The 24,000-nt window shown below is 36.1% G+C and overlaps 1 protein-coding gene across 1 annotated transcript in view; it reads left to right on the forward strand.

Annotated features, from left to right (window-relative positions):
* The window catches only part of trpc7b (transient receptor potential cation channel, subfamily C, member 7b), a 93,593-nt gene that overhangs the window by 35,364 nt on the left and 34,229 nt on the right, over positions 1-24,000 (forward strand). The window contains exons 5-7 of the mRNA XM_087799120.1: positions 9,729-9,945; positions 15,287-15,520; positions 20,759-21,023. Coding sequence (XP_087655246.1) covers positions 9,729-9,945; positions 15,287-15,520; positions 20,759-21,023 — 716 coding nt within the window. The remainder of the gene's footprint in view (positions 1-9,728; positions 9,946-15,286; positions 15,521-20,758; positions 21,024-24,000) is intronic.

Genomic DNA, 24,000 nt, shown 5'->3' on the forward strand with positions numbered 1-24,000 from the left:
TATAAGTAATTACAAGTATTGATGATGAAACTCTTCTATAAGTCAATGACATGAAGATATAAGTAATCACAAGTATTGATGATGAAACTCTTCTATAAGACGATGACATGAAGATATAAGTAATCACAAGTATTGATGATGAAACTCTTCTATAAGTCAATGACATGAAGATATAAGTAATCACAAGTATTGATGATGAAACTCTTCTATAAGACGATGACATGAAGATATAATTAATCACAAGTATTGATGATGAAACTCTTCTATAAGTCAATGACATGAAGATATAAGTAATCACAAGTATTGATGATGAAACTCGTCTATAAGACGATGACATGAAGATATAAGTAATCACAAGTATTGATGATGAAACTCTTCCATAAGACGATGACATGAAGATATAAGTAATCACAAGTATTGATGATGAAACTCTTCTATAAGACGATGACATGAAGATATAAGTAATCACAAGTATTGATGATGAAACTCTTCTATAAGACGATGACATGAAGATATAAGTAATCACAAGTATTGATGATGAAACTCTTCTATAAGACGATGACATGAAGATATAAGTAATCACAAGTATTGATGATGAAACTCTTCTATAAGTCAATGACATGAAGATATAAGTAATCACAAGTATTGATGATGAAACTCTTCTATAAGTCAATGACATGAAGATATAAGTAATCACAAGTATTGATGATGAAACTCTTCTATAAGTCAATGACATGAAGATATTAGTAATCACAAGTATTGATGATGAAACTCTTCTATAAGACGATGACATGAAGATATAATTAATCACAAGTATTGATGATGAAACTCTTCTATAAGTCAATGACATGAAGATATAAGTAATCACAAGTATTGATGATGAAACTCGTCTATAAGACGATGACATGAAGATATAAGTAATCACAAGTATTGATGATGAAACTCTTCCATAAGACGATGACATGAAGATATAAGTAATCACAAGTATTGATGATGAAACTCTTCTATAAGACGATGACATGAAGATATAAGTAATCACAAGTATTGATGATGAAACTCTTCTATAAGACGATGACATGAAGATATAAGTAATCACAAGTATTGATGATGAAACTCTTCTATAAGACGATGACATGAAGATATAAGTAATCACAAGTATTGATGATGAAACTCTTCTATAAGACGATGACATGAAGATATAAGTAATCACAAGTATTGATGATGAAACTCTTCTATAAGACGATGACATGAAGATATAAGTAATTACAAGTATTGATGATGAAACTCTTCTATAAGTCAATGACATGAAGATATAAGTAATCACAAGTATTGATGATGAAACTCTTCTATAAGACGATGACATGAAGATATAAGTAATCACAAGTATTGATGATGAAACTCTTCTATAAGTCAATGACATGAAGATATAAGTAATCACAAGTATTGATGATGAAACTCTTCTATAAGTCAATGACATGAAGATATAAGTAATCACAAGTATTGATGATGAAACTCTTCTATAAGTCAATGACATGAAGATATTAGTAATCACAAGTATTGATGATGAAACTCTTCTATAAGACGATGACATGAAGATATAATTAATCACAAGTATTGATGATGAAACTCTTCTATAAGTCAATGACATGAAGATATAAGTAATCACAAGTATTGATGATGAAACTCGTCTATAAGACGATGACATGAAGATATAAGTAATCACAAGTATTGATGATGAAACTCTTCCATAAGACGATGACATGAAGATATAAGTAATCACAAGTATTGATGATGAAACTCTTCTATAAGACGATGACATGAAGATATAAGTAATCACAAGTATTGATGATGAAACTCTTCTATAAGACGATGACATGAAGATATAAGTAATCACAAGTATTGATGATGAAACTCTTCTATAAGACGATGACATGAAGATATAAGTAATCACAAGTATTGATGATGAAACTCTTCTATAAATCAATGACATGAAGATATAAGTAATCACAAGTATTGATGATGAAACTCTTCTATAAGACGATGACATGAAGATATAAGTAATTACAAGTATTGATGATGAAACTCTTCTATAAGTCAATGACATGAAGATATAAGTAATCACAAGTATTGATGATGAAACTCTTCTATAAGACGATGACATGAAGATATAAGTAATCACAAGTATTGATGATGAAACTCTTCTATAAGTCAATGACATGAAGATATAAGTAATCACAAGTATTGATGATGAAACTCTTCTATAAGTCAATGACATGAAGATATAAGTAATCACAAGTATTGATGATGAAACTCTTCTATAAGTCGATGACATGAAGATATAAGTAATTACAAGTATTGATGATGAAACTCTTCTATAAGTCAATGACATGAAGATATAAGTAATCACAAGTATTGATGATGAAACTCTTCTATAAGTCAATGACATGAAGATATAAGTAATCACAAGTATTGATGATGAAACTCTTCTATAAGACGATGACATGAAGATATAAGTAATCACAAGTATTGATGATGAAACTCTTCTATAAGACGATGACATGAAGATATAAGTAATCACAAGTATTGATGATGAAACTCTTCTATAAGATGATGACATGAAGATATAAGTAATCACAAGTATTGATGATGAAACTCTTCTATAAGACGATGACATGAAGATATAAGTAATCACAAGTATTGATGATGAAACTCTTCTATAAGTCAATGACATGAAGATATAATTAATCACAAGTATTGATGATGAAACTCTTCTATAAGTCAATGACATGAAGATATAAGTAATCACAAGTATTGATGATGAAACTCTTCTATAAGATGATGACATGAAGATATAAGTAATCACAAGTATTGATGATGAAACTCTTCTATAAGATGATGACATGAAGATATAAGTAATCACAAGTATTGATGATGAAACTCTTCTATAAGACGATGACATGAAGATATAAGTAATCACAAGTATTGATGATGAAACTCTTCTATAAGACGATGACATGAAGATATAAGTAATCACAAGTATTGATGATAAAACTCTTCTATAAGACGATGACATGAAGATATAAGTAATCACAAGTATTGATGATGAAACTCTTCTATAAGTCAATGACATGAAGATATAATTAATCACAAGTATTGATGATGAAACTCTTCTATAAGTCAATGACATGAAGATATAATTAATCACAAGTATTAATGATGAAACTCTTCTATAAGACGATGACATGAAGATATGATTAATCACAAGTATTGATGATGAAACTCTTCTATAAGTCAATGACATGAAGATATAATTAATCACAAGTATTGATGATGAAACTCTTCTATAAGTCAATGACATGAAGATATAAGTAATCACAAGTATTGATGATGAAACTCTTCTATAAGACGATGACATGAAGATATAATTAATCACAAGTATTGATGATGAAACTCTTCTATAAGTCAATGACATGAAGATATTAGTAATCACAAGTATTGATGATGAAACTCTTCTATAAGACGATGACATGAAGATATAATTAATCACAAGTATTGATGATGAAACTCTTCTATAAGTCAATGACATGAAGATATAAGTAATCACAAGTATTGATGATGAAACTCTTCTATAAGACGATGACATGAAGATATAATTAATCACAAGTATTGATGATGAAACTCTTCTATAAGTCAATGACATGAAGATATTAGTAATCACAAGTATTGATGATGAAACTCTTCTATAAGACGATGACATGAAGATATAATTAATCACAAGTATTGATGATGAAACTCTTCTATAAGTCAATGACATGAAGATATAAGTAATCACAAGTATTGATGATGAAACTCTTCTATAAGACGATGACATGAAGATATAAGTAATCACAAGTATTGATGATGAAACTCTTCTATAAGACGATGACATGAAGATATAAGTAATCACAAGTATTGATGATGAAACTCTTCTATAAGACGATGACATGAAGATATAATTAATCACAAGTATTGATGATGAAACTCTTCTATAAGTCAATGACATGAAGATATAAGTAATCACAAGTATTGATGATGAAACTCTTCTATAAGTCAATGACATGAAGATATAAGTAATCACAAGTATTGATGATGGAACTCTTCTATAAGACGATGACATGAAGATATAATTAATCACAAGTATTGATGATGAAACTCTTCTATAAGTCAATGACATGAAGATATAAGTAATCACAAGTATTGATGATGAAACTCTTCTATAAGTCAATGACATGAAGATATAAGTAATCACAAGTATTGATGATGAAACTCTTCTATAAATCAATGACATGAAGATATAAGTAATCACAAGTATTGATGATGAAACTCTTCTATAAGACGATGACATTAATGCAACATTAGAGTCATAATCATGGTGGTTGCAGGTGTAAACACTCGGAGGCTGATCGTGCTGAAAAGATATTCTTTCACATACACCTGCTTCCGCTCATGTCTTTCGGTTCTGCTCCATTCATTCGCTCATCCCTCTCTCGCTCTGAACAGCACATATTAGCTTTCTTATCAGCCGTGAGATGATGGAGGTATTGATATTTCTGTTGTTGGCAAATAAGCCCTCGGTCGTTGCCAGCGGAAAGAATTATAAATTGCCTCACAAAAAAACTCTTTTAATTGGAAAGAAAAGAAAAGAAACATGGTTGGCTTTGATGAAAAACAGATGCTGAGCTAGATATTGAATGTTTGTCATCGATTGAAGAGCAACAAATGGACGTTGGCACATTTATTCTGAAGAGCAGGAATGTATTCATCCCTCCCTCGTCGACAGGATTAAAGGTGGAATAGCAGCCGGAAAAATCAGAGCAATAAAACGCAATTATCGCCCTCTATGGACAAACTCCAGCAATTTTCAGGGAAATTGAGTCAGTTAATCTGAATGACAAAGTCGTTCGGCGGCGTTTTAGCATTCTTTTGTGTATACTCGTCGCCGAAGCAATCGATGAAAACTTTTTTAGATTCACAAGCTTGGATTTGCACCTGGAAGAATCCAGCAACGACGACTCCAAGAACCTTTGATTCATGACTTATAACATGAGACAAACACGGGTTTGATTCTGGGAAGCACTCGAGACTCCTGCTCTCAACTCCTTGATCCTTTCTTTGTCGACTTTGTATGTTGTCCTATTAGAACTCCATCTTTCTTCCCCCTACACACCTGTGTGTGTTTCCGTGCTCCCTCTATATGTGATCAACGATGACCTTCTGTGCTTCCTTTTTCATGGAGCAATCGGGGGTTACTTGGTTCCATTTGTCTTCTTTCTGTCGAATGAATTGCTCCTGGGGTGAACCAATTGTACACAACAATGATGTATGTTTGAAAGTGGAAACTAAAGCCTCTTTTTCATAACCTTTTGTGTCTTTTATTGACTCTCTACAGGGATTTTAGTCGGGGTTAATCAACATTAAATTATAGTTTATCCAAATTTTACTCATTTTCTACTCACCCTGTGGAGTCATCTTGTCATTTTTAGAGTTATAGACAAAAATGTTTGTTCATTTTAATGTAGCGACTGGAGCTCAGTTGTCTTCATCTTCATATTCATCCAAAAAGTAGAAATCTCCTGCTAAAAAATAGGTTAAAAATATAGACTTGTTTTATTTTTTTTAACATAAATTTTTTTCTAAAACTCTAAAAAGATTACTAGATTTTTTTATAAAACTGTCCTTTTAGTGAATTTCCCCCATCAGAAAAATATTAGTAACACACTTGTCTTTCCATACTAGAGCAGCAGGGGGTCTGGAGTCTACCCCAGCTAACTGGGACAAGAGGCATAAGACACCCGGAACTAGAAGCTCATCAAGTGTCACATTTAGACCGACTCGCATGGCTAGAACCCGCACACTCAAGGACATTAGAAGGATAACTATTGTAGAAAAGATAATCCTTTATTATCCTATAGTGAGTCATATACTTGACAGGTCACTCTATAGAAGCTTTTTGTAGCCATTTTACGAGCTCATAAAACGTGTCAAAATATAAATTAAAAAGATGGAATATAGTGTTTTAATCCTATAATGTGCCATTGTTAATATGCATTTTCACTTCCCTGCTCTTGTGTCCAGAAGGAACCGCAACATTTTCTTGAATACATTAATATACTTTGAGCAAAGCATCCAGCAGACCACTTGATATACTGTATAAGGTTTTTTACTTTTCAGATATATATACACACTATATACTTCGAGAAGATTACAATTATTTTTCATTTCTAATGTCAAATCTGGCAACATTTAATAACAGCAAAGTAGAGAATATTTCCAAAAAGTGGTTAGTGGTCGCCTCACAGCAAGAAGGTTGCTGGTTCGATTCCAGGCCAAGGCAACTTTTCTGTGTGGAGTTTCTATGTTCTCCCCGTGTTGCATGGGTTTACTCCGGGCACTCCGGTTTCCTCCCACAGTCCAAAAACATACAGAGGTTAATTGAGAACTTTGGGAAATTGTCCGTAGGTATGAGTGTGTGTGTGAATGGTTGTGTGTCTTTGTGTGTCCTGAGACAGACTGGCGTCCTGTCCAGGGTGTCCCCTGCCTCTCGCCCTATGGTCCTGGGATGGACTCCAGTCTCCCCGCGACCCCGTCCCTGGGATAAAGTGGTTGTCAATGAATGAATGAATAAATATTTTTATATATTTTCTTGTTTTCTTGTGTTTTAGGGGAATTTTTGTGTGAATATCTGGTTATTATGCCCTGTAACAGAATTCCAGGGTTCAGTCAGTTCTTGGGTGACTTAGGCCAGTCTGTCAAACTGAGTCTGAGAAACCTGGGTTTCCATCAACTAAGGGAAACATCTTTATACTCGGGAAAATGGTGTCACAACAACATCTGGAGATTATAATCCAAGTGTTTTTTTCGTCTCGTTTAGACAATTGTAACAATAAGGATCTGTCTCGCCTGCAGTTGATGCAAAATTCTGCAGGAAGAATTCTGAGCCGCTCTAGTAGAAGAACTCACATTTCCACGATCCTTAGTTTTTAAACTCGCATTGACTGACAGTTTCTTTCAAAATCAATTTTAAAATTCTGGTTCCTTCTTTAAGAGCTGCTCATAGTCAGACCTTCCATCAGTAGATTCTGATCCAGACTTACACCCCAGCTCGGGCTCTGAGGTCTGTGGATCAGAATCTACTGATGGTTCCTGGACTTCCGGACCAGAGGAGAGAAATCCTTCCAGACTGTTGCTCCTAAACTTTGGAACCATCTCTGTGTTTGATGATCTACTGACTCCTTCAAGAAACATCTGTGTTTGATGATCTACTGACTCCTTCAAGAAACATCTGTGTTTGATGATCTACTGACTCCTTCAAGAAACATCTGTGTTTGATGATCTACTGACTCCTTCAAGAAACATCTGTGTTTGATGATCTACTGACTCCTTCAAGAAACATCTGTGTTTGATGATCTACTGACTCCTTCAAGAAACATCTGTGTTTGATGATCTACTGACTCCTTCAAGAAACATCTCAAGACACTTTTATTTCTGCTTCTTCTTTATTATTGTGTTGTTGCTGTTTGTCTCTTTGTTGTCTTGACCTTTTAACTTTATATTGTTTTTAATTGTTAAAGCTCTTTGTGACCCTGGTCTGAGAAAGGTGCTTTACAAATAACCTACTGATTTAAGTTACTTACTTAATTACTTTAAGTAATTACTAATGGAATTGTCAAATATTATGATACTTTTAACCTATGAGTTGCTATGAGCAAATATAATCAAGTAATCATTTGTAATACATATGTAAACAGTTGTGGTTAAAGCTCATTAATTGTCAGGGGTCTATCCCAGCTTCTTCTGAATACATTAAAATACTTGATGTATGTGAAAAGTCTTGCTGATTATAAAGCAAATACTTCATTATCCTCAGGGGACAACAAGAGAATACTTACAGTGAATACTTCAGGGAGAAACGTCGGGAAATAAGAGACTGTGTCGCACTTTCATTCTGCTCGACTGAGACTTTCATTTCACCGCAGCCACCCTTTCATTTAAGTCCGCGTGCTTCCAGGCATCAGCGTTTTCACGGAGAGCGCCACCATTGTCACTGTAATTCTGATGAGAAAGGAGCCCGGCGGGGGGGCTGGCACTCTTCACACGGCCCCGGACCTAATCTCGGGTGACCGCCTCTTTCAAACTCACGGTGAAATGAATCAGTCTTATCGCCAAAGCAGCGAGAAGATGTTTCATATGGTTCTCACACACACACACACACACACACACACGCGTGTGCGTGACGCAGACTATGTCATGCTAGTTGCATGCAGAGTGACGTGCCGCGGTGATTTAATAACCATCCCAGCAGGTTGTAGCGAGTGGCAAATGTGAGGCTTTGGGAATGAAGTGCCAGAATGTGTGTGGAATTCATGATTTTATCCGCACATCATTCTTCCTGATCACACAACAGCACAACATGTTCTTCTTCCATGTGTTTCTCTCCTGCTCTGCGAGGAGTAACCACTGAGTATTTACCTCGAGCAAGGCGTAGTATTTATCCTAGAAGATCTTCTTGAGTATTAAGTTACATTTTAGTTGATATTGGCAAAACATGTTTTTTAAAAAGGTGTATATTTTCAAGAAGATCTTTAAAGAGGATACTGAACTACACACTGTAGAACAGGGGTCACCAGCATGTTGCCCTCAGTGGCTGTAGCCCTTGTGTATCTCAGGGTCAAGGTGACCCGGAGATTTTAAAAAAAATGTGTTTGTGGTATCCCTTGTGTTATCTCAGGGTCATGGTGACCCGGAGGCTTAAAAACAAATTTGTTTATGGTATCCCTTGTGTTATCTCAGGGGCTTGGTGACCCGGAGGCTTTAAAACAAATGTGTTTATGGTATCCCTTGTGTTGTCTCTGGGTCAAGGTAAAACATATTTTTCGTAATAAACCTTCTGGTGTCACAACACAATCTGGAGCTTGAAATCCATGTGTTTGTGTCTTTTGTTTAGACTATTGTAACAGTTTGTTTTGGTGTCTAAACCAGAAGGATCTGTCTCGCCTGCAGATGATACAAAACTCTGCAGCAAGAATTTTGAGCTGCTCTAGTAGAAGAACTCACATCGATCTTCCTCGGTTTTTGATGGATCTACTGACTCCTTCAAGAAACATCTTAAGACCTTTTTATTCATGCTTTTCCTTAACTTGCTTGTTGCTGTTTGTCTCTATGTTGTCTTGATCATTTAATGTATGTATTTTAACTGTGTATTGTTTTTAATTGTTAAAGCGCTTTGTTAGCCTGGTCTAGAAAGATCTTTACAAATAATTACTTACTGACTTAATTACTTACAATGAACCAGGAACGTGATCAGGGTCTTTGATGGATTTCGAAGCACATTTGTGGTCACGGGTTTTCTTGGAAATTAAATTTTACAATATACTTTTTACAATATTTAAATGCTCTACTTTTTTTCTGACTACTGTAATAGAGCTGAAAGTTAAAAAATAATGAATTAAAAACAATCATTGGTTGAAGTAGAAAAACACAACATATTGGATAATAAATTAAAACACAAATTTACTAAATATATCTTATTATATAAGAGTATTTTAATCCCACGCTCCTTGTTCTTTTTTAACCAATGTTTTTATTTAAAAACGCCAATTTCTAGTTTTTTCAAGCATTAGACTAATCAAACGTTGAGTCTCTCATAACTTAAATTCAATTTCTTTCTTTGTTTCTCTTTCTTCTGAAAGCTCGGCCAGATCCTCCGAAGCCCCTTCATGAAGTTCATCGCTCACGCCGTGTCCTTCACCATCTTCCTCGGGCTGCTCATCCTCAACGCCTCGGACCGCTTCGAGGGCGTCAAGAACCTCCCGAACGAGACCATCACCGACCACCCGAGGCAGGTGTTCCGGCTCAAGACCACTCAGTTCTCCTTCACCGAGATGTTGATCATGAAGTGGGTTCTTGGTAAGAAGTTCTTTTACATAGAAGTTAATCAAAGATAAGAAATGTTTGTCTTCGATTCTACCTACAACCTTATGTTGAAATCCTTGCACTTTATGAAGAAGTTTTCGAGAACTTTTTCCGTCTGTACGTGTCATATTAAATATTTACCGACCACCTCCTAAAGGACGATGAATTCTTTTTGAACTGGAGAGCGCGATCGAAGTCTGCAGGTCGGTTGCCCGCTGGGTCACGCTGAGTCCTGAGCACGAGCCGGTGGGTTGTTGGCGTGTTGACCGGAGATACCACGCCGAGACTTCATCAAAGGCACACGTCGAGCCAAAGCTTTCCAGGACAGAAGAAGGCATTTGTCGGAGATGGACGCTGGTGAGAGAGAGAGAGGGAGGCCAGACCTGAGATAAGGAGTTTGAGACAGTGACACCAAAACAAGGAGATAGATAGATCGTTGTGTGAAACCTCAGCTGCTGATTGTTATCATCAACGAGAACATTTATCGCCTGTGAGCTTTAGTTACGACGGCGTGCTGTTCTCACAAACTGCCATTATTGTCTCCATACCGTCTCAAGTGCTCTTCGAGTGGAACAACTTCGACAATTTATGAAGCGTGACGAACACACCGAGTGTTTTTCTCTGAATAGATCGTTTATCGTAGATCGTGTTTTTGTGTCTGTTGCTGCACAATCTACACAATGCTCAGAGTCCAGATTCCTAGTGATGTGTTGATGGCGCTTGTCATTCATTTCAGAGTCCACTAGATGGCGGTGTATACACAATATTATTTTGTTTTTAAAAAGTGTTCTATTGAAACATCATTTTTAAAACTGATGACGCCACCTACTGACCTCTAAACAACATGACACCGTTTCATGAAGCTTCATGAAACAGTTTCATTATCTTCAGAGTCCACTAGATGGCGGTGTATACACAATATTATTTTGTTTTTAAAAACTGTTCTATTGAAACATCATTTTTAAAACTGATGACGCCACCTACTGACCTCTAAACAACATGACACCGTTTCATGAAGCTTCATGAAACAGTTTCATTATCTTCAGAGTCCACTAGATGGCAGTGTATACACAATATTATTTTGTTTTTAAAAAGTGTTATATTGAAACATCATTTTTAAACTGATGGCGCCACCTACTGACCTCTAAACAACATGACACCGTTTCATGAAGCTTCATGAAACAGTTTCATTATCTTCAGAGTCCACTAGATGGCGGTGTATACACAATATTATTTTGTTTTTAAAAAGTGTTCTATTGAAACATCATTTCTAAACTGATGGCGCCACCTACTGACCTCTAAACAACATGACACCGTTTCATGAAGCTTCATGAAACAGTTTCATTATCTTCAGAGTCCACTAGATGGCGGTGTATACACAATATTATTTTGTTTTTAAAAAGTGTTCTATTGAAACATCATTTTTAAAACTGATGACGCCACCTACTGACCTCTAAACAACATGACACCGTTTCATGAAGCTTCATGAAACAGTTTCATTATCTTCAGACTCCACTAGATGGCGGTGTATACACAATATTATTTTGTTTTTAAAAACTGTTCTATTGAAACATCATTTTTAAAACTGATGACGCCACCTACTGACCTCTAAACAACATGACACCGTTTCATGAAGCTTCATGAAACAGTTTCATTATCTTCAGACTCCACTAGATGGCGGTGTATACACAATATTATTTTGTTTTTAAAAAGTGTTCTATTGAAACATCATTTTTAAAACTGATGACGCCACCTGCTGACCTCTAAACAACATGACACCGTTTCATGAAGCCTCATTAAACAGTTTCATTATCTTCAGAGTCCACTAGATGGCGGTGTATACACAATATTATTTTGTATTTAAAAAGTGTTCTATTGAAACATCATTTTTTAAACTGATGACACCACCTACTGACCTCTAAATAACATGACACCGTTTCATGAAGCTTCATGAAACAGTTTCATTATCTTCAGAGTCCACTAGATGGAGGTGTATACACAATTTTCTTTTGTTTTTAAAAACTGTTCTATTGAAACTTCATTTTTAAACTGATGACGCCACCTGCTGACCTCTGAACAACATGACACTGCTTCATGAAGCTTCATCAACATATCTCTACACAATGGTGTGTCTCGATTTGACATGTTTTTATGGCAATCCCAAAAAAATAATAGTACTATATACTAGTGTTGGTCTGATGGAGCTTCATGAAGCAGTATCATTATTTTCAGAGTCCACTAAAAGGCGGTGTATACATAATATTCTTTTGTTTTGAAAAACTGTTCTAGTGAAACAACACATAATTTTTTTAAACTGATGGCGCCACCTACTGACCTCTAAACAACATGACGCCGTTTCATGAAGCTTCATGAAACAGTTTCATTATCTTCAGAGTCCACTAGATGGCGGTGTATACACAATATTATTTTGTTTTTAAAAAGTGTTCTATTGAAACATCATTTTTAAACTGATGGCGCCACCTACTGACCTCTAAACAACATGACACCGTTTCATGAAGCTTCATGAAACAGTTTCATTATCTTCAGAGTCCACTAAATGGCGGTGTATACACAATATTATTTTGTTTTTAAAAAGTGTTCTATTGAAACATCATTTTTAAACTGATGGCGCCACCTAATGACCTCTGAACAACATGACACTGCTTCATGAAGCTTCATCAACATATCTCTACACAATGGTGTGTCTCGATTTTACATGTTTTTATGGCAATCCCAAAAAAATAATAGTACTATATACTAGTGTTGGTCTGATGGAGCTTCATGAAGCAGTATCATTATTTTCAGAGTCCACTAAAAGGCGGTGTATACATAATATTCTTTTGTTTTGAAAAACTGTTCTAGTGAAACAACACATAATTTTTTTAAACTGATGGCGCCACCTACTGACCTCTGAACAACATGACGCCGTTTCATGAAGCTTCATGAAACAGTTTCATTATCTTCAGAGTCCACTAGATGGCGGTGTATACACAATATTATTTTGTTTTTAAAAAGTGTTCTATTGAAACATCATTTTTAAACTGATGGCGCCACCTACTGACCTCTAAACAACATGACACCGTTTCATGAAGCTTCATGAAACAGTTTCATTATCTTCAGAGTCCACTAAATGGCGGTGTATACACAATATTATTTTGTTTTTAAAAAGTGTTCTATTGAAACATCATTTTTAAACTGATGGCGCCACCTAATGACCTCTGAACAACATGACACCGTTTCATGAAGCTTCATGAAACAGTTTCATTATCTTCAGAGTCCACTAAATGGCGGTGTATACACAATATTATTTTGTTTTTAAAAAGTGTTCTATTGAAACATCATTTTTAAACTGATGGCGCCACCTACTGACCTCTAAACAACATGACACCGTTTCATGAAGCTTCATGAAACAGTTTCATTATCTTCAGAGTCCACTAAATGGCGGTGTATACACAATATTATTTTGTTTTTAAAAAGTGTTCTATTGAAACATCATTTTTAAAACTGATGACGCCACCTGCTGACCTCTAAACAACATGACACCGTTTCATGAAGCCTCATTAAACAGTTTCATTATCTTCAGAGTCCACTAGATGGCGGTGTATACACAATATTATTTTGTATTTAAAAAGTGTTCTATTGAAACATCATTTTTTAAACTGATGACACCACCTACTGACCTCTAAATAACATGACACCGTTTCATGAAGCTTCATGAAACAGTTTCATTATCTTCAGAGTCCACTAGATGGAGGTGTATACACAATTTTCTTTTGTTTTTAAAAACTGTTCTATTGAAACTTCATTTTTAAACTGATGACGCCACCTGCTGACCTCTGAACAACATGACACTGCTTCATGAAGCTTCATCAACATATCTCTACACAATGGTGTGTCTCGATTTGACATGTTTTTATGGCAATCCCAAAAAAATAATAGTACTATATACTAGTGTTGGTCTGATGGAGCTTCATGAAGCAGTATCATTATTTTCAGAGTCCACTAAAAGGCGGTGTATACATAATATTCTTTTGTTTTGAAAAACTGTTCTAGTGAAACAACACATAATTTTTTTAAACTGATGGCGCCACCTACTGACCTCTAAACAACATGACGCCGTTTCATGAAGCTTCATGAAACAGTTTCATTATCTTCAGAGTCCACTAGATGGCGGTGTATACACAATATTATTTTGTTTTTAAAAAGTGTTCTATTGAAACATCATTTTTAAACTGATGGCGCCACCTACTGACCTCTAAACAACATGACACCGTTTCATGAAGCTTCATGAAACAGTTTCATTATCTTCAGAGTCCACTAAATGGCGGTGTATACACAATATTATTTTGTTTTTAAAAAGTGTTCTATTGAAACATCATTTTTAAACTGATGGCGCCACCTAATGACCTCTGAACAACATGACACTGCTTCATGAAGCTTCATCAACATATCTCTACACAATGGTGTGTCTCGATTTGACATGTTTTTATGGCAATCCCAAAAAAATAATAGTACTATATACTAGTGTTGGTCTGATGGAGCTTCATGAAGCAGTATCATTATTTTCAGAGTCCACTAAAAGGCGGTGTATACATAATATTCTTTTGTTTTGAAAAACTGTTCTAGTGAAACAACACATAATTTTTTTAAACTGATGGCGCCACCTACTGACCTCTGAACAACATGACGCCGTTTCATGAAGCTTCATGAAACAGTTTCATTATCTTCAGAGTCCACTAGATGGCGGTGTATACACAATATTATTTTGTTTTTAAAAAGTGTTCTATTGAAACATCATTTTTAAACTGATGGCGCCACCTACTGACCTCTAAACAACATGACACCGTTTCATGAAGCGTCATGAAACAGTTTCATTATCTTCAGAGTCCACTAAATGGCGGTGTATACACAATATTATTTTGTTTTTAAAAAGTGTTCTATTGAAACATCATTTTTAAACTGATGGCGCCACCTAATGACCTCTGAACAACATGACACTGCTTCATGAAGCTTCATCAACACATCTCTACACAATGGTGTGTCTCGATTTGACATGTTTTTATGGCAATCCCAAAAAAATAATAGTACTATATACTAGTGTTGGTCTGATGAAGCTTCATGAAGCAGTATCATTATTTTCAGAGTCCACTAGATGGCGGTGTATACACAATATTCTTTTGTTTTGAAAAACTGTTCTAGTGAAACAACACATCATTTTTTTAAACTGATGGCGCCACCTACTGACCTCTGAACAACATAACACTGTTTCATTAGCAGATCACTACAGATTCACGTCTTAAACTCTTGTGTTACATTTGTGTTGTTTCCCCGCCAGGCATGATTTGGTCCGAGTGCAAAGAGATCTGGACGGATGGCCCCCGAGAGTACATCATGCACCTGTGGAACGTCCTGGATTTCGGGATGCTGTCCATCTTCGTGGCGTCGTTCACGGCGCGGTTCATGGCGTTCCTCAAGGCGTCCAAAGCACAACAGTACGTGGATCTTCACGTACCGGAAGAAGACCTTATCAACGCCACGCTCCCCGACGAGATCGCCTACTTCACGTACGGTAAGAGGACGAAAGTGTGAGATGTTTTACTGTCATCTATAACCAGAGAACGAGTGTCATGTTGTCATTTCATTCTTGGAGTACAAACACAGATATTCCATAATTTTCGGACTATAAGCCACTTTATTTTTCCCCACGCTTTGAACAAAGATAACAGTGTGTCTTATTTATAGTTATATACCCAGGATAATGGCCACCAGGGGGCACTCTCTGGCACTAAACGCAAAAATGAGACGGACGTGTGGGGAGATAAAGCGCTGAAGAAGACACTAGTTTTGATTTTGAGCAGTAATTTTGTGCATCATAGACACACCCTTGTCACGAAAAACGCGATAAATTTCCCATAAGGTATGAATGGGACGAAGTCAAAAAAGAAAATCTGCGATTTGTTCAAACATGTCCTGCTCTTGCATACGTTCACATAGAAACAAAATTCAAAATTTAGAATGTAGATCAAAGTCCAAATTATTAATGTGGGATTTGACTCTTTTGTAGCTTTTATAGTTTTTTCGTCACAGGGCAAAGAGCACTGCACACTCTCGTGATTTCCCAGCAGGGAATTCAATATTAAGCTGGTGCATCTTATATTCAAGGGCAGCCTGTATATGAACCAATTTAATGTACTTTTCAAATGTATCTGATGCGGCTTATAGTCAGGTGAGCTTAATAGTCCCAAATGTACGGTCATCAAGATACATTGAGCCTCCTTTAAACAGCCAAATTTATTTTCTTATCTTCTTCTCTCTTTTTTTTCTCTTAATGGAAGTATAATTGTTGTTATCAATCATCTATGCTCCTTATCTTATCTTAAACACTGATACCTTTATAAGACATGAACATTTATCTACATTACTTTAAGAAAAAACATGCCGTGCTTTGAGTTTGACATGTTTTTATTTAAGGAATCCATTATTTTCTCTTTCTGTTATGAGTTTATATTGTTTGCATCACTATCTTCCAGTGATGATCTGATGAAGCTTCATGAAGGAGTGTCATTATCTTCAGAGTCCACTACATGGTAGTAATGTGTTGATGAAGCTTCATGAAGCAGTGTCATTATCTTCAGAGTCCACTACATGGTAGTAATGTGTTGATGAAGCTTCATGAAACAGTGTCATTATCTTCAGAGTCCACTACATGGTAGTAACGTGTTGATGAAGCTTCATGAAACAGTGTCATTATCTTCAGAGTCCACTACATGGTAGTAATGTGTTGATGAAGCTTCATGAAACAGTGTCATTATCTTCAGAGTCCACTACATGGTAGTAACGTGTTGATGAAGCTTCATGAAACAGTGTCATTATCTTCAGAGTCCACTACATGGTAGTAATGTGTTGATGAAGCTTCATGAAACAGTGTCATTATCTTCAGAGTTCACTAGATGGTAGTGATGTGTTGATGAAGCTTCATGAAACAGTGTCATTATCTTCAGAGTTCACTAGATGGTAGTGATGTGTTGATGAAGCTTCATGAAACAGTGTCATTATCTTCAGAGTCCACTACATGGTAGTAACGTGTTGATGAAGCTTCATGAATCAGTGTCATTATCTTCAGAGTCCACTACATGGTAGTAACGTGTTGATGAAGCTTCATGAAACAGTGTCATTATTTTCAGAGTCCACTACATGGTAGTAACGTGTTGATGAAGCTTCATGAAACAGTGTCATTATCTTCAGAGTCCACTACATGGTAGTAACGTGTTGATGAAGATTCATGAAACAGTGTCATTATCTTCAGAGTCCACTACATGGTTGTAACGTGTTGATGAAGCTTCATGAAACAGTGTCATTATCTTCAGAGTCCACTACATGGTAGTAACGTGTTGATGAAGCTTCATGAAACAGTGTCATTATTTTCAGAGTCCACTACATGGTAGTAACGTGTTGATGAAGCTTCATGAAACAGTGTCATTATCTCCAGAGTCCACTACATGGTAGTAACGTGTTGATGAAGCTTCATGAAACAGTGTCATTATCTACAGAGTCCACTACATGGTATTAACGTGTTGATGAAGCTTCATGAAACAGTGTCATTATCTTCAGAGTCCACTACATGGTAGTAATGTGTTGATGAAGCTTCATGAAACAGTGTCATTATCTTCAGAGTCCACTACATGGTAGTAACGTGTTGATGAAGCTTCATGAAACAGTGTCATTATTTTCAGAGCCCACTACATGGTAGAAACGTGTTGATGAAGCTTCATGAAACAGTGTCATTATCTTCAGAGTCCACTACATGTCAGTAACGTGTTGATGAAGCTTCATGAAACAGTGTCATTATCTTCAGAGTCCACTGCATGGTAGTAACGTGTTGATGAAGCTTCATGAAACAGTGTCATTATTTTCAGAGTCCACCAAATGGCAGTAACATGTTGATGAAGCTTCATGAAACAGTGTCATTATCTTCAGAGTCCACTACATGGTAGTAACGTGTTGATGAAGCTTCATGAAACAGTGTCATTATCTTCAGAGTCCACTACATGGTAGTAATGTGTTGATGAAGCTTCATGAAAGAGTGTCATTATCTTCAGAGTCCACTACATGGTAGTAACGTGTTGATGAAGCTTCATGAAACAGTGTCATTATCTTCAGAGTCCACTAGATGGTAGTGATGTGTTGATGAAGTTTCATGAAACAGTGTCATTATCTTCAGAGTCCACTACATGGTAGTAATGTGTTGATGAAGCTTCATGAAACAGTGTCATTATCTTCAGAGTCCACTACATGGTAGTAACGTGTTGATGAAGCTTCATGAAACAGTGTCATTATTTTCAGAGTCCACTACATGGTAGTAACGTGTTGATGAAGCTTCATGAAACAGTGTCATTATCTTCAAAGTCCACTACATGGTAGTAACGTGTTGATGAAGCTTCATGAAACAGTGTCATTATCTTCAGAGTCCACTACATGGTAGTAATGTGTTGATGAAGCTTCATGAAACAGTGTCATTATCTTCAGAGTTCACTAGATGGTAGTAACGTGTTGATGAAGCTTCATGAAACAGTGTCATTATCTTCAGAGTCCACTAGATGGCGTCTCTGCACTATTTTACTTTGTTTCGAACAACTGTTCTAATGGAACATCGTTTTTAAACTGATGGCGCCACCTACTGACCTCTGAACAACATGACACTGTTTCATGAAGCTTCATCAGTGCATCACTACTATGTTCCATCCTTCTGGTGAAATCTGGCACATTTTACGTTCCTTGAAGAGCTCGTAAAACTTTGTTATCACTGCTGTTGTGTCTCAACTCATCACCGATCGTTCCTCGAGGTGAAAACTCTGTTGTTGATAACACGGTGACATATATATTCTATTCCACTCGTGTTTAATCGGAAAATAAATAAGCGGTTTCGTTCCACGACATCTTTTTTATTACTCCGCAGGAGGATAACATCTTAGAGTTCTGCCGTGAGTAATTGTTGTTGCTCCGACAGAGCAGAAATAAGATCTCGAACAAATGGTATCTAACTTGTCTCAAAAGAATCCATCAGGGTCCGACAGCAGCCCCCCTCAGCTTGAACGATCCTCCTGCTCGTCCTCCGTCATCACGCCTTATCTTATCTTACCTTCTGCTCTTTATTTCCTCCTCGGTTGTTTTTTCTGTTCTCAATTTATTTGTTGTTCATCTTCACTGTATGAGCTAAAATACAAGATATCAGGTTCTCAAGACTTTATTTTTTTCATTTTGACTGCACCTGTTGGTCGTCTCCATCCCTCCACCATCCCTGCACTCTCTTCTTCACCTGCCTTGTTCATGTTTCTTCTCGACAGAACAAACCTCCTCCTCTCCAGCTTCTCCTCCGCCTATAAATGACTATATAATCCCACAACATCATTGACCATGGAGACTTCTCCCCAACGTTATTAATCAATCTATGTTTTAGAATAAGTTAGAATATTTCTGATCTATTTAGAATTAATAATATTTCTCTACTGTGGAAGATCAAAATCCAAATAGTTTGGATCGTATGAGGTAAATTAGTGCCACACCAGTGTATATACACATGTTTTTTTTCAATGCTCTTTTCTAAATAACTGTCTCTAGATGTTAAAATGTTTAATGTATTGATTCTATTAATACTTCATTAATACTAACTTGGGCATTTATTTGATGAAATAGACTCATTTGTCAAAAATTCTTCAACTGTTATTATTATTATTAATGTTGTTATCATTTGTTATTGTCTCCCTTTATAACTATTAGTTTACAATTTGTCTATTTTTTTTGTATTTATGTATATGGAAATGGAAAACCTTGACTAGATTTTTGTCTTATTTATATTCAATTTTATATATATATATAATTTATTTATATTTATTTTTGCTTTCCCTTCAGTTAAAAACAATGTCTTATAAATTGAATAATAATTAAAAAGCTAGCTAATGCTAGCTAGCATTTTATTTCCTTATTACCTTAATTTTCTTTTTTTAAATGCATTTTGTTAGATTATCATTATAAATGAAAATATCTTTTCTACAATAAACCTAAATGAGGTAAATTTAAAGAAAGTACATTTTCCATACCTGGTTCTGTTTGACGCGAGCGTTAGCTCATGTTAGCTCTTATAAATTGAATAATAATAATTAAAAAGTGGTTTATTACATTAAACATTTTTTACATCGTCTAACGCACAACAAGTGCATAATTGTTTCAAATTAACAAATTGTATTAACAAATGCACTTTTTAAAGCCTTTTTTTCTTCTCTTTTAAAAGTTTTATCAGCAAATACATATTAAAATGTGTTTTTTTTCTGTATCATATACAGACTCTACAAGATCACAGCTGTCAGAAAGAAAGTGTCTCCACACTTCTCCATTAAATTAAAGCTTTTCTCGGGGAGATCGTTTCGAATAACTGGGTCTCAGGTGCTCGAACAGTCTTTGGCACAAAGATGCACTTGAGCTGCTGAATCAGATGGGAAGAGAAATGATTGAATCTAGTCTCCGGCTGTCGCTGGATTTACCTCCGCCACTAAATTTCCCGAATGATGGAGTGTAAAGTGACGCACAATTGACTCACACATCACTGATTCAGGAGGCACTTGAACGCAACACTCTGAGTGGAACCTTCATCAGTGCTGGCATCTGCTGGCGTGAGTCCGTCATGACACCGTCACGTGAATTTAATCAGGATTATTTATTCAATTAAACTGAAAAGTGACATTAAGTTAAACACAAATCATCACAAAAATAATGGTAGATTTTACCCACAATCCTCTCCTGTCTCCTCCAGCCAGGTGCAAGTGGCGTCCGTCGGACCCCCAGATCATCTCCGAGGGTCTCTACGCCATCGCCGTGGTGCTGAGCTTCTCGCGCATCGCCTACATCCTGCCGGCCAACGAGAGCTTCGGCCCGCTGCAGATCTCTCTGGGACGCACCGTGAAGGACATCTTCAAGTTCATGGTCATCTTCATCATGGTGTTCGTGGCCTTCATGATCGGCATGTTCAACCTCTACTCCTACTACCTGGGAGCCAAGTACAACCCGGCCTTCACCACGTGAGTAGAACCTGAGTCTGGTGTGAGAAGGAACTGATGGACGGAGCAAATAAAAGTTTGTAATAGTAATAATAATAATAATAATATATATATATATATATATATATAAGTGATGCAGAGCTGCTGTTGACCAATGAGGCGTGTAAGTTTTGGTCATGTGACGTCGGATCTGAGTGGAGTTTTGTGACAGCAATGGCTCCCTAGATTTTATGAATGATTGTTGAAAGATAGAAGCACAATCAATTGTTTAAATGGTTATTTAAAGTACAACAAATTGTTTAAAATGTTATTTAAATTACAAAATTAATTTGGTGCCGCTTCGAAAATATTGGAGTAATACGACTGTATCCTCTCGTCCTCAGTTATCTCGCAGTATTTCAATGTTTATTTAGATGTGAAGAAATGAGTGTGTGCTGCCATCTAGTGGCCGGAATTTTAAATGCGACAAGAAAATGAACAAACACATGAATATTTACATGTTCATTGAAAAAAAAATTGAATTATTTTATTTTACACACGCAATTTTAACTGAGAACAAAGTTTAACACATAAAAAACTAATACATCAAAATGTGCGTCTACTACTACAAGTACAACCTTCACCACTTTTTATGTTTGAAGACACTGAGAGACGAAGCAAATATATCCAGTTGTTACTAATCCTGGTCCGGTTTGTCTCACCTTGGACCGTGTACAATAACTGAGCAGGTAGTTTTAGGTAAAGTTTTATTCATAATTTTTGCACTTTTAACAAGAAGAAATACACCATTTTGTAAAACTACATCTGTCAGAAAGGACCTGCTTAAGTTTTTTTTAAAGAAGTATTTAAAGAAAAGAAAATAGTTGATAAATATAATGATTTGTATTAAATAAAGTTTTATTTGATGTTTACTTTCTATCTATTTTATTTTTTAAACCAAGGGCTAGTTTGATTGAGGAAAGTAATCGGGTTGTGATCGATTAATTAACTCGTTTGTTAAACGAAGTCCAGGAAAGCGATCCAGTCTCATTACATTGAATTGATCGAATGCTTAAGGACTTCATTTGTGTTGCAGATTTCAGGGGTTTTGTCATTTGGGAACTAATTCTACTGATCAAGGTTTATCTAAAAAGATGCAGGAAGTCATTTTAAACTCTTAAGCACCGACTCATCTTGGTCAGCAGAAGGAAAAAAACAAAATCAAATTAAAAGATGTTTAGATCAATTTAAATTAAATTGAAGTTATTTTGTGGCATTATTTTTGCACGGCAGTTCCCCAAGACGTGAATAATACACCCTCACTACTGCAACTACTTCTTCTAGTACTACTACTATTGTTAGTACTATTACAACTTTTATTAGCTACTGCTACTGTTGCTACATATTCAATTGTATACTACTACAACATGTACTAGTAATATTGCTGATAATATTGCTACAAGTAGTAAAACTTTCACAACAATTGAATCTAATACTAGTACTAATAGTACTTATTTTGCTTAACAGTGCCATAAATAAATACATGTGTTTTTGCATGTTATATATTTTATTGTCAGTTTCAAAATATATCACAAGTATCTTCCTTTGGAATCCAAATATTTAAATTTGCTATTTAAGCTAGCTCTGTGTTTATTAGCTAATGCTAGCTAGCATTTTATTTCCTTATTACCTTAATTTTCTTTTTTTAAATGCATTTTGTTAGATTATCATTATAAACGAAAATATCTTTTCTACAATAAACCTAAATGAGGTACATTTAAAGAAAGTACATTTTCCATACCTGGTTCTGTTTGACGCGAGCGCTAGCTCATGTTAGCTCACACGGTGCCGCCGTTACCTTCACATTCCTGAATGCAACTTCAGACATAAAACCTGAAATACTTTTCAGCGTTTCTCAGTTAAATTAAGAAGTTAATTTTTTTTAAATATACTGGATATTAACGTAGCGCTTGAACTCGTGTGTAATTTCAAGCTAACCGTTCCGCGCACCAGATAAACCGTCACGTCCATTTAAGCGCCGCGTCTTATCGACTCACTCTCGCCCGCGAATCCATTGTGTTATCGCGTCGCATCGGTGTCGGCGTAACTGTGCGCGAATCTGTCGCCTCGTGGCGGGCGAGTTACGCTTCATTCTGGACGAGCGTCAGAAGCGGTTTATCGTAATCCATCGTAAAAGAGAGAAGCTCTCGAAGCTACCGTTACACCGTCCTTCATCTTGTCAGGATTCCTCACACGTCCGGGGAGATCCTGCACATCAAAGCGTGATCAGGTGCAAAAACTAGCTTGTTTGGAGGATAAACGCCAGGGTTTTTGAAGCCAAATGTGTACATTAAGATAAATGTCTTACTGGGTCACGACGCTGATTTGCATGTTCTACCCTGGGGTGGTTGATATCGGCTTAAAACACACGAGAGGAACCTGAGCACGAGCGTCAATCCAGAGTGTGACTGACAGCTCGATTTGTCTAAACAGGCTTTTCCGAGCATGACCGGCCTCTTCAGCATCCGTCTTCTGGAGAGTCTTCTGCTGACTCTCACGAATAATCCCGACACGATGTCAAAACTTCTCCTCGCCGCCGATCGAGCTGATTAAATTATTTTCAGGCGTAATTAAATCCGGGGCCACGTGACTCTCATTATGATTCCAACGCCCGCTTTGGAAAATTAGCCGTAAAATCGTCAAATGTTGCTGAGGGAGAGGGATCACGGGATTATCGTTGACTTTGTGGGTTTATTTTTCATTTTCTTTTACATCATCCTAAGCGTTTTTTCTTAGAAAATCCTAATCGTAAAAAGCTTCAGGTTATGATAAAAGAAAGCAGTGAGAAGCTCGAGTGTCAACGAGGTTCTTCTGAAGAAGGACGAGATCATGTGAAGAAGTTTGGAGACAATGTTACGACGAGAACAGATGGTTTTAACAAGTGGAAACAATGGTATGTTTATTATTGTATTGGATTATTTGTTACCTTACATTTTTTTAATTTAGAAGACAAACAAAC

Source organism: Callionymus lyra, chromosome 9 (genome assembly GCF_982586985.1).
Source record: "Callionymus lyra chromosome 9, fCalLyr1.hap1.1, whole genome shotgun sequence".
In the NCBI taxonomy this organism is placed as follows: Eukaryota; Metazoa; Chordata; class Actinopteri; order Syngnathiformes; family Callionymidae; genus Callionymus; species Callionymus lyra.